General features: G+C 51.6%; 1 protein-coding gene across 2 annotated transcripts; it reads left to right on the forward strand.

The window, feature by feature from the left end:
- Nucleotides 1–1986: 1986 nt before the first annotated feature.
- Nucleotides 1987–14913, forward strand: ADAR (adenosine deaminase RNA specific). Of its 2 annotated transcripts, none has more exons than XM_048288926.1 (15): nt 1987–2078; nt 4171–5701; nt 6994–7180; nt 7263–7420; nt 7837–7978; nt 8157–8362; nt 8574–8730; nt 9727–9898; nt 10490–10583; nt 11877–12005; nt 12106–12239; nt 12696–12878; nt 13315–13427; nt 13871–13998; nt 14295–14913. In XM_048288926.1, the coding sequence occupies exons 2-15, from the start codon at nt 4257–4259 to the stop codon at nt 14533–14535; spliced, it is 3489 nt and encodes a 1162-aa protein (XP_048144883.1). In that variant the 5' UTR covers nt 1987–2078; nt 4171–4256; the 3' UTR covers nt 14536–14913. The 2 variants fall into 2 exon arrangements, with proteins under 2 accessions (XP_048144883.1, XP_048144882.1); XM_048288925.1 differs by lacking the exon at nt 1987–2078 and adding an exon at nt 2134–2977.
- Nucleotides 14914–15080: the final 167 nt, after the last annotated feature.

Below are 15080 nucleotides of genomic sequence, written 5' to 3' on the forward strand. Positions count from 1 at the left end.
TCCCAGGCAGGAGTCTTTGTGCTCCCAGATCCTCCTAGGAACAAAGATGTGACAACTTCAGTGAGTATGCAGGGTTCTTTTTTAGGCAAGGAGTCTCTCCATTACAGAAATAAAACCCACACCAAAACCACACTATGACACACAATCCCCAAAATCTCTAAATCCAGACATCATCTGAAAAAAAACCCCCAAACCCTGAACAATCCATGACCTCCACTGAACACGAGCAGCAGCTGAGTCTATTCTGAGGCAATTCTAGGGCCTGACTCACCATTTCCACACCCTGCCACTACACCAGGTTCATTGAAATGCCTTTGGAAAGCTGCAGGGAAGAGGCCACGGTGGGTATAGGGTCCTCACCTGAAGGCACATACAGCTACCACTCCACTGGGACACACAAAGCTGCTGGTGAGGACCAGGGTACTCTGAGGAGCTTGTCTTTGTATGTTTTGTCCATTCATGGACAAATGCAGGCAGATGGACCCCTAAAATTCATCCAGAACCCATGCCCATCCCTCCCAGCTCCCTCCACACCCACCACATGGCCAAAGAGGGTCTGGGGACTCCCAGATGATGGTCCTGGATGTGACAGCTGTTCACTGGTTGTGCTGCAGCAGCAGAATTATAGAATTGCAGATTTGTTGGGACTGAAAAGACTGATTCCAGCCATTGATTCCCCATCACTGCCAAGGCCACCACTAACCCATATCCACAAGTGCCACACCCACTCCATTTTTGAGCACTTCCAGGGATGGTGACTCCATGGGTAGCCTGTTCCAGTGCCTGATTACCCCTTCCATGAAGAAATTTCCCCTAATGTCCAATCTAAACCTGCCCTTGTGCAACCTGAGGCCACTTCCTCTTGTCCTGTCACTTGTTACCTGGAAGAAGAACCCGAGCCCCACGGCTGGTCCATACATGCATCTAATAATAGCTTGTTCCCAAGCCTTTGGGTTGTGATCCATACCCACCAGTATAAACACCACAGTGCCCACTGCCCAACAGGTGCTGCTCCAAGCCAGACAGCCTCCGAGCTGTGTGAACCCGGCAGTGCCGGCGCAGCTCCTGGACGGCGCCCGCTGGGATCCCTGCGCCAGATGGCAAATGACACACGGCTATTGATGAGTGTGGTGGAGCAGCAGACAGGAACAATCTGTTCTCTGACGGTAGTTTTCCAACTCACACGATCCGGATGGTGTTTGCCTGGGAAAGTGAGGATCCACAGGCTGCAAGGACTGTGCCTGGTTTGGGATTAGGGAAGGGAATGTCTCCATTTGCTTGGAAAGAACCTGGGACAGGGTGGGATGTGACTTGCTGCACCTCTGGCATTAAAATAATGGATTAAAATGGGGATGAGGGGAGTCCTACAGGAAGTGGGAAGCCTGTGGAAAAAGAGGAGCCCCGCTGGGGGAGCCCACGGTGAGGACCACAGGGGGATAAGGGAGCTCCAAGGGAGAAGGGGGCCCCAAAGGACACAGCAGAACCCCACCACAGATGGAGGGCCCATAGGAAATGGGTGTCCCACGGGTCGCGGGGGCAGGCCATCGAGGAGGGGAGAAGCCCCCTAGTCCCGAGGACACCCTGGCACGGCGGCGCACCGGGGACACCGATTCACGCGGCGACGAGCAGGGCGCACGCGCTGGCCCAGCGGGGTGCGGGGACGGCATCTGAGGCGCGTGGGCAGTAGCGCCGGTGCGCGCCGCCGCCTCAGGCGAGCGCTCCCGGTGCGGCGGGTGCTGCCCTGGGACACAGCGGCCCTGGCGCTGCCTTCCAGCCAGGGGAGCGGAGCGGGCGAGCTGGGCCTCGCTGGGCCCGCGGCGCCGGCACAGCCACAGCCACCGCCACCGGCACAGCCATCGGCATAGCCCCTGGCACAGCCACAGCCCCCGGCATAGCCCCCGGCACAGCCACAGCCCCCGCCACGGGCACCGGCACAGCCCCGCGCTGCCCGCAGCAAACATGGCCGCCGCCCTTTGCCCCGAGGAAAGATGGCTGCCGCGCGGCACCTTCCGCCCTGCGCAGGCGCAGGGGGCTCGCGTGCGTCATCACCATGCGCCGGCAGCGGCGCCAGCGGCAAGGTAAAGGGGCGCGGAGGGGGCGGCCGCGGGCCGGGTTCGGGCCCTGCCGGGCCCCGGTCGGTTCCTCTCGGCCCGCGTGTCCTGCAGCGGCTGCCGGGCCCCGGTCGGTTCCTCTCGGCCCGCGTGTCCTGCAGCGGCTGCTGGGCCCGGGCCGTACAGGCCGCGGTGCCGCCTCCAGTGCAGGCAGCCCCGCGGGCCTCCGGAGTGCGGTGTGACCGTGTCCTGGTTCCCCAAGGGCCCTGTCGGGGCCGGGCTCCATAGGGCGGGACGCGTAGAATAAAACGTTCTCCTCGACTCCCGGTGCTCGCCGCGTGTACCCCAGCCCGCCCTCCCGTACAGTGCGCTCCGGACTCGGGGGCCTCGCCCTCGTGCTCGTGGTGCCGTCACTGCTGCCGGGGATGCGCGGGCCCGGGAGCGTGGTTTGACACGGGTGCGGGTGGCAGCCGTCCTGCCGTGCTCCCTGCGTCCCCTTTGCGGGTGTAGCTGAAGGTGACCGGTGTTCCCGCAGCCCCTCTCCCAGCGGGAGAGCAGCCGCTCCTCTTGTGCGGACCAGGACCCGGTCCCGGCGGCAGCTCGTGAGTGACGGGGCTGCATCACCACAGGGACCGGGGCAAGGAGCCGCCCTGCCGGGTTCGCCTTCCCGCCCCAGGCTCCGCCGCTGGTGAGGAACCTCACGATTGCTCCCAAAGCCGAGAGCGTGTCTGGGAAAGCCCGAAATCCGGCCAGCCCCCGCTGCGAGCTCCCTGGGCGGGGCGGAGCGACTGCTGCGGGAAACGAAACTGAAAGGGAGCTCGGAGCCATCTTGGCGGCTGCTCGGTGCTGCTCCGTCCTGCGGGTCGGGGTTTCTTTTTTCCCCTGTGTTTTCTCATAAAATAATTTAGCGTACGGATGAGACTGAGGTAAGAGCGTTTTTTTCAAAAGCCTTCTTCCTGTTTCTGCCCTGCCCTTGGCTCAGGTAGCACTTGTAAAACGAGGTCACTGAGCAGGGGGCAGCAGCAGGGCTCCCTCGTAGCTGGGGAGGTGGGAACCCATCGTGCTGCGCTCAGCCTCCCTGCACTCAGACTCAAGTCCCGGTGGTGGCAGCCGAGTGCAGTTGTTTAACGAAAAGACAATTTAAATTGGCCTTGAGGTGTGTTTGGTGAAGATGGGGAGCTTTTTAAAGATGAGACTTGCATCGGGAAAACGTATCTTTGGGACGGTAGGTGCCTTAAGGAGGTCACGGAGGAGCAGGCAGAATGGGGACCCGGCAGTGTGTATCATGTTCCGTGTCTTTATCCTCTCAGTTTCGCAGGAAGTGTTATCAGAGAATTAGAATATGCTGGGCTGGATTCCTTACTTTTAAAAAGCATATTAATAGTTTAGTCTTGCATCCTGTACCCCAGGAGGGCAGCACAACTATGTGTGATACAGTGAAATTTGGGCTGTAATCCAAACAAACTTGTCATGCTGTTGCGAGCTGCACACCTATCCAATTTCTCTGCCTGTTATTGCTTTCATTCCCCTGTCGTGTGATGTTTTACCTCTACAGACCACGTAGTGCCCAGGGAGAAAAAGACGCTTGGGATTTCAGAGCGTTTTGGCCATGAATCTGAAAATAATTGCAAGCCTGTTGCAGCTCTGTTCTGTGCGACCACACAAGCTGCTCCAGCTCACCTCCTTGCACTCCTTCACCTCCTCATGCCCCCATTTCTCAGACTGCAAAGTAGGTCTGAGATTCTTCTCTCTCTTGCTCTCTCTCTCTCTCCCCCTCTCTGGAGTGGAGCTTGCTGTGTTTCAGGAGTGCACCCTGAACAGGCCACCCAGCCCTGTGCTGGAATCAAGTCTAACAGGAGCAGAGGGCTGCTTCTGACAAAGCTGCTTCTCGTGATTGACTTCACCTGCAATTTGGGGCTGCTGGTTTTCTGCTGGGCAGCCAAAGTTTGCTGTTTGTTTTTATGGGACTAATTTACACTCCTAGAAAAGTAGGGAAAAAAAATTGACAAGGGAGAAGATACTTGAAATGCCTCAGTAGCTGAGAAGCTGTTTAAACTGCATTTCCGGAATCCTGTCGTTGTGTAAATGTGTTCTGAATTCCTGTGTTTTTTCTCCTCAGGGCGGGAGAGTGTGCAGTGAGTGAGTGACAGCTCCTCTCCTGGCTCATCGGCAGCCTGGTTCCCACGTGTGTCCCAGGAGTGCGCTATGATTAGAGGCGCTGGGCGAGGCAGAGGCTCGTATCTTACCCAGTCAAGACATAACTGCCCCAGCACTAATCGAGGTTTTTTTAACCACCCTCGTACCTCACAAGAAACTAATCAGGAAACCTTTTTACACCAGCAGTTCCTAACAGAGCAGGACGCTGAAGTCTCTGTGTTGCAGGGGCGGGGATCACACAAGGAGTCGCGCACCAGAGGCAGGCGAGCTGCGGCACCGGCTCCTGCAGACAGATGTCAGCCCAGCTTCAGCAGGGCTGGAGGGAGTAGGTTCTCCAGCCAGCATCCGTGGGTTGAGACTTCGCCTCGGTATTGCCCTCCACAGTACCATCGTCAGGAGAACTCAAGGAGAGATTCTGATGCTGTGAGGCTGAATTTCCAAAGACTGTCTCTTGCTGGGCAGGACTATGAACAAGAAATTCTGACTGTTTTCAGGCAGCTTGGGGAGGGGAGGACTTGCACGGCTAATGATCTCGCACGTAAACTTAAAACTCACAAGAAAGAGGTCAACCGTGTTTTGTATAAACTCCTCAGAGAAGGCAAGTTGCACAAAGGGGAAGAGACACCGCCGCTGTGGAGAGTTGCCAGCCTCAGCTCAGGGAGAGAAAGAAGCCCTGCTGACTGCAGTGCCAGTTGCACAGATCTGGCTTGTGAGAGCAGAGGAGGTGAGCGGAGCACGCTTGGCTCAGGAGACCCAGACATGGCTGAGACAAAGGAGAAAATCTGCAACTACTTGTTCAGTGTGGTGGAAACGACGGCACTCAATCTTGCCAAAAACATTGGGTTTTCAAGGGCCAAGGACGTTAACGCGTTTCTTAGCGCTCTGGAAAAGCTGGGAGATGTCCACAAGCAGAACGCAACTCCACCACGATGGTCCCTGACAGACAGGAAACGCAAGAGGATGCAGATGAGGCTGAAGGCCAGCACAGTAATGCAGATGGCAGATCCCAAACCTCCTGAGTCGGGTCTTCCCTCTTCCTTTGTCCCTCCATGTCCCCAGGAGATGACTGCAGCTTCACCAGCAGTGATGGCATCAGAAGAAGAAAGTGTAGTCAATGGGCAGCAGCTTTTGGGGCAAGCTTGTCAGGGAAATGTCAATGACACAGAAGCAGATGCATCTGAGGACACTAAGCTGGAATTCTCCAGTTTGAGTAATTATGATAACTCGGAAAACAGCAAGTGGACCACAGATGATATCCCAGATAATCTGAATGCTATCAACAAGCAGCCTGATAAGTCAGAAAGCATCATGAATTCTCAAGCTTCCCCCAGTTATGCTGCCCAGTTCGAAACTTTTCCATGTACGCCTGTAGAGAAACTGATAGCTTGTCGGGAGAAGAACCCAGTGAGTGGCCTTACTGAATATTCCCAGTACACGTACCAACACTGTGATTTCATCATGCTGGAGCAGAATGGACCCTCTCATGAGCCACGGTAACAAAATGTCCTACCTTTTCTGAGCTCTTTTTCCTTAAAATGATTTCACTTCAACTAAGTTCACCCACTCAGCTGTCTTGAAGGGGCCTGTTATTAATGTTTCTTTCATTTCAGAAGGATTAGCCTAGTTGATTCCTTGCATCAGCTTAAAAAATAAAACAAGGCTAAAATTTAACCCCAGGTAGCCCAGTTGTGGCAACCCTGCTCCTCATTCTGAGCAGTGAAGGTGGGATTAATCTCTTCATTAGGTCCCATCTCAATTACTTGCCTTCAGTTTGATCATATAGGGGGAAACTGGTATTTCTAAGCTGCCTTTCAAGATGCTCTCACCCTGGAAATGGTGTAAAGGGAGCCCAGAACAAAGTGGGTGCAGGTGTCTTAAGTTAGGCAAGGTGGCCCCACTCTGGACGTTTCTGTGTTGTAGCAGGTCAGAGCAGATTCTGTGAGCTGAGCATGTGGTATGACACTGGAGTTGGCCAAGTCAGTCTCTGGAGTCCTGTTTCCCCTTGCAGAATCGTGGCTGTTACTGAGCACCAGCGAGACCGTGAAAAGCACCATATGTGCCACACTGGAGTATGTCAATAGATTCGCTAGACAGGAAAATTGGCCTAATTTCTAAAGATGGAGTCCCAGGGTTTGTTGTTTTGGTTTTTTTTAAGAAGGAATCTGAATAGGTTCAGCACCATAATCCCGCTCCAGATCTGGTTTGACCCACTCTCCTTGGAAGCGGGTTTCCAGGGCTGGAGGATGGAAGATAAACTTGTTTGTTAGAGTTCACAGGAATGGGGGAGGCAGAAATGTCAAAGGCAAGAGATTTCTGTGAGGTGGCACCATTCTAAGATGGTGTGAATGCTCTGGATAGCCACAGAGAACGCCAGAGGGAGGAGTGACCCCAAATGACCAGATGCAAATGAAACAGTGCACGCTGCTTTTGAGCTTTCTTATTCCTGGGCAGGAGCCACAACAGAGCTGCTGCCTGCATACAGCAGGCATTACCTGTTCCTGGCACCTGTGGTGGAGTAAGGCAATTCATCCTGTTCCTTCAGAACAAAATGTGGAGCTGCTCCTCTGTTGTGAACAGCTCTGGAAATGCAATGAAACAAGGCCCAGATGCAGTGCTGTTCAGGTACCCTTGGTATTTTTGTCTTCTGCACATGGCAGCCTGGGTTTACTCTCCCAGCCAGGAAGTTGCTGTTTCTTCTCCCTTGAATTCCAAGAGCAGCCTTGCTTACTCTGAGAAGACCACACTTCTGCCTCTCAATTTACCCCTTTGATTTTCTCTTTCAAAGGTTTAAGTTCCAGGCAGTGATTAATGGACGCCGATTCCCACCAGCAGAAGCAGGGAGCAAAAAACTGGCTAAACAGGAGGCAGCAGCTAATGCAATGAAGGTCCTGATGAGTGAAGCGGAGAACGGAAGGCATGGTGGAATTAAATGTGAAGAGCAGTTTCCCTCTGACAGCTCAGAACCAGAATTGGTGAGTCCCGTTTTCTTTACTTTGCGAGGCTGCTCAAACAGTGTTGAGTCTGACGCTGATTTCCTCCATCTTCTTGCTGTAGCCTTTGCAGCTGGAGCCAGAGCTGCCATCTGCAGCAGCTCACCTCAGCCTGCTTCCTGGGAAGCACCCTATCAGCATATTAATGGAGTATGGTCAAAAATCAGGGAACATAATTGAATTCCAGCTGCTCTCTCAGGAAGGCCCACCTCATGATCCTAGGTATGGCATATTCTTGTCAGCTTTGAGGGAGGATGGAAACTCTTTCTTCACTGTCCTTCCCCTTCAGCATGCTGCCCACATCCTTGGATTTGTCACTGACCTAGCTGAGTGCTCCTCTTATCCAAGGATTCTGGGCATGGCTCATCCAAGACATCTAGTTCCAGAAAGAGACCCAAAGTGATGCCCTTTATCAGAGAAAGGACGCTGTTTCTTCTACCAGAGCAGGAGTGGGTTCCAGTCCTGTACTCTACCTGGCGGTGCTCTACTGGGAGTGTTTAGGGCCATCACAATAGATTACAATTACAGATAAATTGGAGATAATCCAGAAGGATACACCTGGAAGTGGGAGACGGGGATAATAACCAGATTGAGACACCTATGGTTAACGCTTTTCATGTACTATAATGTCCTGTCAGGTTCAGCTACTGTGTGAAAATGGGTGACCAAATTTTCCCTGCTGTGGTAGGAAACAGCAAGAAGGGAGCAAAGCAAATGGCAGCAGAAGTTGCTGTGAAGATTCTTTCTGGAGAGTCTGTACCCCATGTCTCGCCTGAACAGGTATAAAGGGTTTCTTTATAAGACCCAAGTGTTTTGAATCGGGTGTTCCCCCCCTTTTATTTCCTATTCTCCTGGATTTCACTTTACAAGGTTGTGGGGAGCAGAGCTTTGCTGCTGCTCCTGGCCTGTGCTAAATGCTCAGTGTTTAACATCCTTCTCCTGTCTAACTCTGCTCTAGCCTGCTGTGAAGCCCCACAGTGACCAGTCCATGCACAATATTGGCACTCCAGATGAATCCAAGGTGGTGAAAACGAAGGGTGTAGGGGAGCTCATCAAGTATCTTAACGTCAATCCTGTTAGTGGCCTGCTGGAGTATGCCCGTTCCAATGGGTTTGCTGCAGAGTTCAAACTCATTGACCAGTCAGGACCTCCCCATGATCCCAAGTAAGTAGCAGCATCTGGGAGAAGGAAATTTTGTGCTGCTGCTGTTGTCCTAGAAAAAGGGCAGAAAGCTCAAAATTGCCGATGCCTTTTGAGATGGCAACAGGGCTAGTTGCTGCCTCTGCCAAACCTTGTCCCTCTGATTCCCTCTTCTCTCCACTTAGAGAATGTAAAAACCGAACTGAAATCCACAGGTTTCTTGGTTTCTTTATAGGTTTGTCTATCAGGCAAAAGTTGGAGGCCGCTGGTTCCCAGCTGTAACTGCACACAACAAAAAGCAGGGCAAGCAGGAGGCAGCTGATGCAGCGCTCCGAGTCCTCATTGGGGAATCGGAGAAGACTGAGCACATGGAAGGGATGAACACCACTGAGGTAAATCTTCTGCCAAAGTTGGGATTGTGTTTGTAGCCCTGTCTATGCTCCTCCTTCTACTCCAGCAGAAAAATGCCTTCAGAATCAACTGTGATCCCTTTGTTCTCTGCAGCTGTAGATAATCTGATGTGGTTTTCCTGAAGTGGGTTAGATGTTTCCTCAGGGCGCAGGCATACCCTTCTGTCCTATGGGCCTCTGCTTTAGGGCTAAATTGTTGTCAGATTCTTCTACAAGCTACTGGAATGTGTTCCTGTAGTATGTTCCTGAGTAGGAACATACTTACTTTAATTATGTTACTATTTTTAATTTTTTAATATGCTTATTTTTAATTCTTTCAATTATTATGTCTTCCAATTGTGTGCCAGCTCAAAAAATTCATGAATCAGATAAACGCAAAGCCCTGATTGTGTCAGGATGACTGTCCCAAACCTGGGCTGATTTAAATCACACTTAAGGGTGTTGTGATCTCTGAAAAGCCTCATTCCAGGCGGCACAACTGGGTACAGCAGCTGGGGCTCTAAATAGCAAAGCTGTCAGGGAGGATTTGTCAGTCAGCAGTGCTGGAGGAGGTGAGTTGGTCTGCACTGGGAATGACTGTGCACTCTCCTCACAGGCAGCTAGAGGAGGAATTCCTCCAAAGCCAGGAACAGATTTCCTTGGCTGAGTCTCTGGAAATGGGCAGGATGGTTTTGTTCCCTCTTGCTTGGGGTTTTCCCTGGCGTTTTGAGGAGGCCATTCCTCAGCCCATGTCACTTGCTGCCAGGAAGACAGCTTGCTGCTGCCTCTGATACGGCCAAAGCAGAACTCACAGCCTTGGATGAGGTTTTCCCAGAAATACCTAGAAGAACTTCACCCACCCCTTGACATGGCACTGCCCAAAGCTCAAAGTTTTCTGTGTTCTGCCTTCTGCTTGGAAAGCTGTGCTTCAGGTTAGCTCATTCCTGAGCTGTGCGGTGTGACCTGCTCATGGTCTGTGCTGTTGTGTCCCCATCCCAGCTCCCTGTGAGCGGCAGCACCCTACACGATCAGATGGCCATGCTGAGCCACCAGCGCTTCAACAGCCTCACTGCCCGCATCCAGCACAGCCTGCTCGGGCGCAAGATCCTGGCTGCCGTCATCATGCGGAGAGGAAACACGGGCTTGGGAGTGGTGGTCAGCATCGGAACGGGTATGAGCAGCTTCTTCCAGCACACTGAACTCCGACTTCCATGCTAGATTTCCTTGTCAGCCACAGCTCAGAAATGGCTGTTGCTGTAGGCTTCTTCAGAGAGGGCACAAAACGTTCCCAGGGCTCACATGGTGTCATGAGTGATCTGGTTAGAGAGAGAGAGAGAGAGAGAGAACAAAGCGAATGTGCCTGCAGCTGTATTGCTCTTAATCTTTGCTTGCATTGCTGCGTGCTACTCTGTGCATCAGAGCATGGGTTCCTCATGTGCTACAGCACACGATCCCCCCAGTTCCTCACAGCTGCGCCTACCTTATCTCCCCTACTTTGCTGCCAGGCTTCTACCAGGAGGGATGGGTTGAAAAGCCCTCGAGAAGGTACAGTCCCCCAAAATTCATGGCACTTTAAATCTATCTGTCCCTAAAGTGGTGTCCCTTTATCTTTCTTAACTGCCTGTGATAATGATTTAATAGGCAGGATGCTGCTGCTGCTGCTGCTCAGGAGCCCCAAGAGTTAAGACTTCCTCCCTCTGTCTCTGAAGCCATCTTGACTTTGACACCTGCCCTATTATTTAATTCTGTTTGTTTGTTTCAGGTAATCGCTGTGTGAAAGGAGAGGAGCTAAGCTTGAAGGGGGAGACAGTAAATGACTGTCATGCAGAAATCATTTCTCGAAGAGGCTTTGTGAGGTGAGAAAAGGGGAAACCCAAAGGAAAAGGAGAGGGGCCTGCCAGGACCTGCTCACCCATTCTGGAGGGGTGCAGCTGAAACACACCCCTAGTTCTTTGCTGTGCTGAGAGATGCTGTGATCCTCAGACACTGTTTACCCATGTGTTGTTAAATAGATGGAAGTTATTTCTGATAAGAAGGGGCCATGCCTGAATGATGCCCAAATAAGTACTGAGTGGGAGACTTGCCAGGAGCCCAAGGGCTGCATCTGATGTACTTAAGCCTCCTGCTGGGCTGATGTGCAGGGTGCTCTCCAGCCTGAGCACAGCTCCTGCCACGCCAAGCCACTGCAGGCTTGGTCTCCTGGCCTTTCTGAGTCTGGGTGTAGAAGGATTCAGGAAAACATACTGCATTTGTTTGCTTTGATAAGTCAGCAATCCTTTTTCCCAACTAAACTGCAGAATCCTCTCCTCCCCTTCCCCACTGTGGCACTTCTTAGTTTTTGAAACCTGAAGTGAGATGAAGCTGGACTGCTTGGTTAATGTTTGTCCTTCAGTTATGAACAAAAAAATCAGCTGCTTCCTTCAAGCCTTTGTGTGCTGCCACTGTGCTCTGCATTTCTCAGCAAGGGAAAACATTGAGGGCAGGTCCCTGGGAAGTGATGAATCAGGATTGCATCTTGCTTACTGTCTGTTTCAGCTGTTAATCTTGACAGCAGTGGCTGCTCTGGCACAGCAGAGTGAACTCTGCCTCTCCTTGCAAAATCAGTCCCTTGCACAGGCTCTGCTCAAGGACTCTCTGGGAAGCTGCAGTTTTTCTTTAGTCCTTGAGACGATGTTGGAGACCTCAGGGTTTTCCCTGGCCAGAGCAGCCATAAAAGTCCCCATGACTGTAAACAGATCATGGGCTCATTCTAATACTGCTTGAATTCAGCTGCCTGCAGGGTTGCTTACATTTAATGCAAACTTGCTGCTGACTAAAGATTCTGGTTAACAACCTTGAAGTCTTCTACACACTGGGATCAGATGCATGCAAGCAGCACCCAGCCGGGCTCCTTCTTTTCTCCTGCCAGTGCTTCCCTCTGCTTCCTGGACAGGATACTGCTTTTCTACTGCTTGTCCTCTGCATGGCAGAAAATCTGGATTTTTTGCCCTTTTTGTGCATCAAGCACTGTTCATTGGCTTCCCAAGCATCCTCAGCCCCAGCTCTTGGTCTCTGCTCTTCCATGCGTGATGTGGGACCCTGCCTGTCAGTTGAAGCACTCCTTGTCTGAGAAGCAGAGCAGCCTTTTGACAGGATGGTGTTATTTTCAGGTTTCTTTACAGTGAGCTGATGAAGTATGACCCGTCTAATCCTTCCTCTGCGGAAGAGAGCATTTTTGAGCAAGCAGGAGGAAAGAAACTCAAAATAAAGAGCAGTGTTACCTTTCACCTCTACATCAGGTTTGTGGGGAGGGGTTGAATGACTGGCATCAGCAGCATTGTCATGCCCCTGGCTGTTTCCTTTACAGTCAGTGCTAACCAGGGAGGATTTGTTTTCTAGCACAGCACCATGTGGAGACGGAGCACTCTTTGATAAATCCTGCAGTGATCAGGCAAACGAGATGGGGCAACCCCAGCACCAGCCTCTCTTTGAGAACCCCAAGCAAGGCAAACTGCGGACCAAGGTGGAGAATGGTGAGTGCAATCACTCCCTCCATGATTGGGTGGCTTCAGTCCTCTCCTCTGAGCCTTTCTGGTGCTCCAGAGCTTCCTTACCCCTTTCTGTGTGCTCTTGTGGGATTTGAAGCATTCAGGAACCAAAAGAGGTAGATGGAAGGTTTTAGAGAGAGTCCCTTTCCCTTCCCAGCTCTGCCTGTTTCACTGTCACGCTCATGAAGTTTGCAGCTGAAGTTTGATGCAAAGCTCCTAGCTCTGTGCCCTCCCTTTCAAGCAGTGTTCCATTCTGCTTCAGCCATGTTGAAAATTACTCATCAGTACCCAATACTGAATGCCAGAGTGTGTCCTGAACCTGGTGTCAGACTTCTGAGTTCACTCTGGGTATCCAGAAGTTTCTTGTGCAGTTGCTGAGGGGGTTTTGATTTATTGAATATCTGACATTATACAGAAAAGCTTTCTTCTTCTCTTATGCAGGGGAAGGTACCATTCCCGTGGAGTCGAGTGACATTGTGCCCACATGGGACGGGATCCAGCATGGGGAACGGTTACGAACCATGTCCTGCAGTGACAAAATCTTACGCTGGAATATACTTGGCTTGCAAGGGGCATTGCTGTCACACTTCCTGGAGCCAGTTTATCTCCGCTCTGTTACACTCGGTGCGAAACCCTCTGTCCTTTCTGGGTAGAGCTGGGATGCAGTAACAACTTGTCTCACTGCCCCGTGTGATGGCAAAGTTTGTGGAGGGTGTAGGAGTAACAGACTGAAATGTCTTTCTTGGCAGAGCTGTTTGAAAATGAAAAGGGAGTCTATGGATTTTAGACTGTGTGTAGAATGGGTTTCCCTCCAAAGTTCTGGATTTTTAGAAGACACGTGATCTAGGAGAGTGAGACAAAAACTGCGTGTTTGTGTCTTTGGTGAGAAATGTTGCAGTCTATAAACCCTTGTCTTACACACCCAGGATACATGTAGCTATGCTGATCCACATGCTGTAGGCTTTTGGGAGCCTGTGAGCAGTGCTGCAGTTCTTGGGGTTTGGCCAATCCATCACCTGTGTCATCCTGTTTCTTAACACCTTCACCTCTGTCTCCACAGGTTACTTGTACAGTCAGGGTCACTTGACCCGTGCCATCTGCTGCCGCATGGAGAGGGATGGGAACACGCTGAAGGAAAAGCTCCAGGCTCCATATCACATTAACCATCCTGAGGTACTGCAGCCATAGCACCTCTTCATCTTTCTGTCCCACATCCTTTGCCAGCGGGTTTGGGGGTGCCCGAGGCGCTCTGCAGAGGGGGTCATTGCGCAGCAGCCCTCCAGCCAGGGGCAAGAATTAGTGACCAGAAACACAGAATCATACAATCAAGGGATATCCTGAGTTGGAAGGGACCCACAGTGTCATCCAGTCTAGCTCTCGGCCCTACACAGCACAACTCCAAGAACCTGCCCTCTTTGTATTGCCCCACAGTTTGGGGGTTACTGGCAATGTCTTAGTCTGGAAAAAAGGACACTAGAGTTGCCTCTGTAGCCTTCAACTCAGTAAGAACTTTATCCTTGTGGCTCTGGAAAGTTTGTGGTGAGCTGGAACTGTGAGGGATGAAAGGGGCAAGAGACTCCCCCAGCAGGACCAGGTTAAGGAACCCTCTTGTGCAGGTCGGGCGAGTCAGCGTGTATGACTCTGCAAGGCAGACGGGCAAGACGAAGGAGTCATCGGTGAATTGGTGTCTTGCTGATGAAAGCGAAGTTGAAGTCTTGGATGGCACCAAAGGGAAAGTAGATGGGTAAGAAGAGCCTTTTCCTGACACTGCCTTTTCCTGACACTGTCTGGGGGAAGGGGGACAGCTCTGAGGTGGGGAGTACACTCTGCACTGTTACAGCACCCTACACACGGGGAGGGTTGGAGGGAGGAATTTCAAAGATACGTAAGCAAGCACTCCTGAAGGAAAACAGAATGTTGCTCAGCCTGCCAAGCCCACGGTTCCTCCCAGAAATCCATGGGATTTTCCCTGAGCCCCCTGGTCCTCTTGGCTCTTCTCAGTGTCCTGTCCCTCATTGCTGCCACTGTCTTCCTTCTCAGTGTGAAGCTGGAGGTGTCTCGTGTGTCCAAGAGGAAAATGTTCACCCTGTTCCAGCAGCTCTGTGCAAAGAACAACCGCAAAGACCTGCTGAGCTTCTCTGTGTACTCGGATGCCAAAGAGGCAGCCACAGCATACCAGGCAGCCAAGCAGTGCTTCTTCAGCACGCTGGAAGAGCTGGGCTATGGCAGCTGGATTCGCAAACCCCAAGAGGAAGACAGTTTCTCTGTCCCTGATGCGTAATGAAGCACTCTGTGAGGAGTGGGGGTGAATGTGCGCAGGCGTATGCATGGCTGTGCTCATCCTTCTTTCACCAAGTTTTTGGAGTGGAATTGGGACTGTGCAGCAGTTTCCTCATAGGCCCGGCTGCCTTCTCCCTACATTTTTAAAATGTGCATGTAAATGATTCTCCTTCTTTTTAAGCAAGGGCAGGCTCAGTCCCCATTTGCTTTTTTATTGTTTTGTCCCCCTTTTTTTGTTTTTAAAAGAAGGCATGAGAAACCAGAGGAATTTTCAAGACTGTGAGCTTGAAACCTTTGGACCATGTACTGCAAATCCCTCTGGCAGGTTTTAAGGTAAATTTTCTCCTTTGAGATTAAAAAAAAAAATCAGGCTCTTTGACTGCTTGTCTGTGTCTTTGTTGGAAGATGACTGGCAGCCCAGCCGAGCTAGGACTGACCTCTGCAGGGTGCAGCAGCAGGACCAGCATAACAACAAAATTAGTAACAAAAAACAAAGTTTCAGTATTGTTGGCTGTGGGTGTGTTAATTCCTGCTGAGGTGAAGAGG

Source organism: Corvus hawaiiensis, chromosome 29 (genome assembly GCF_020740725.1).
Source record: "Corvus hawaiiensis isolate bCorHaw1 chromosome 29, bCorHaw1.pri.cur, whole genome shotgun sequence".
Lineage (NCBI taxonomy): Eukaryota > Metazoa > Chordata > Aves > Passeriformes > Corvidae > Corvus > Corvus hawaiiensis.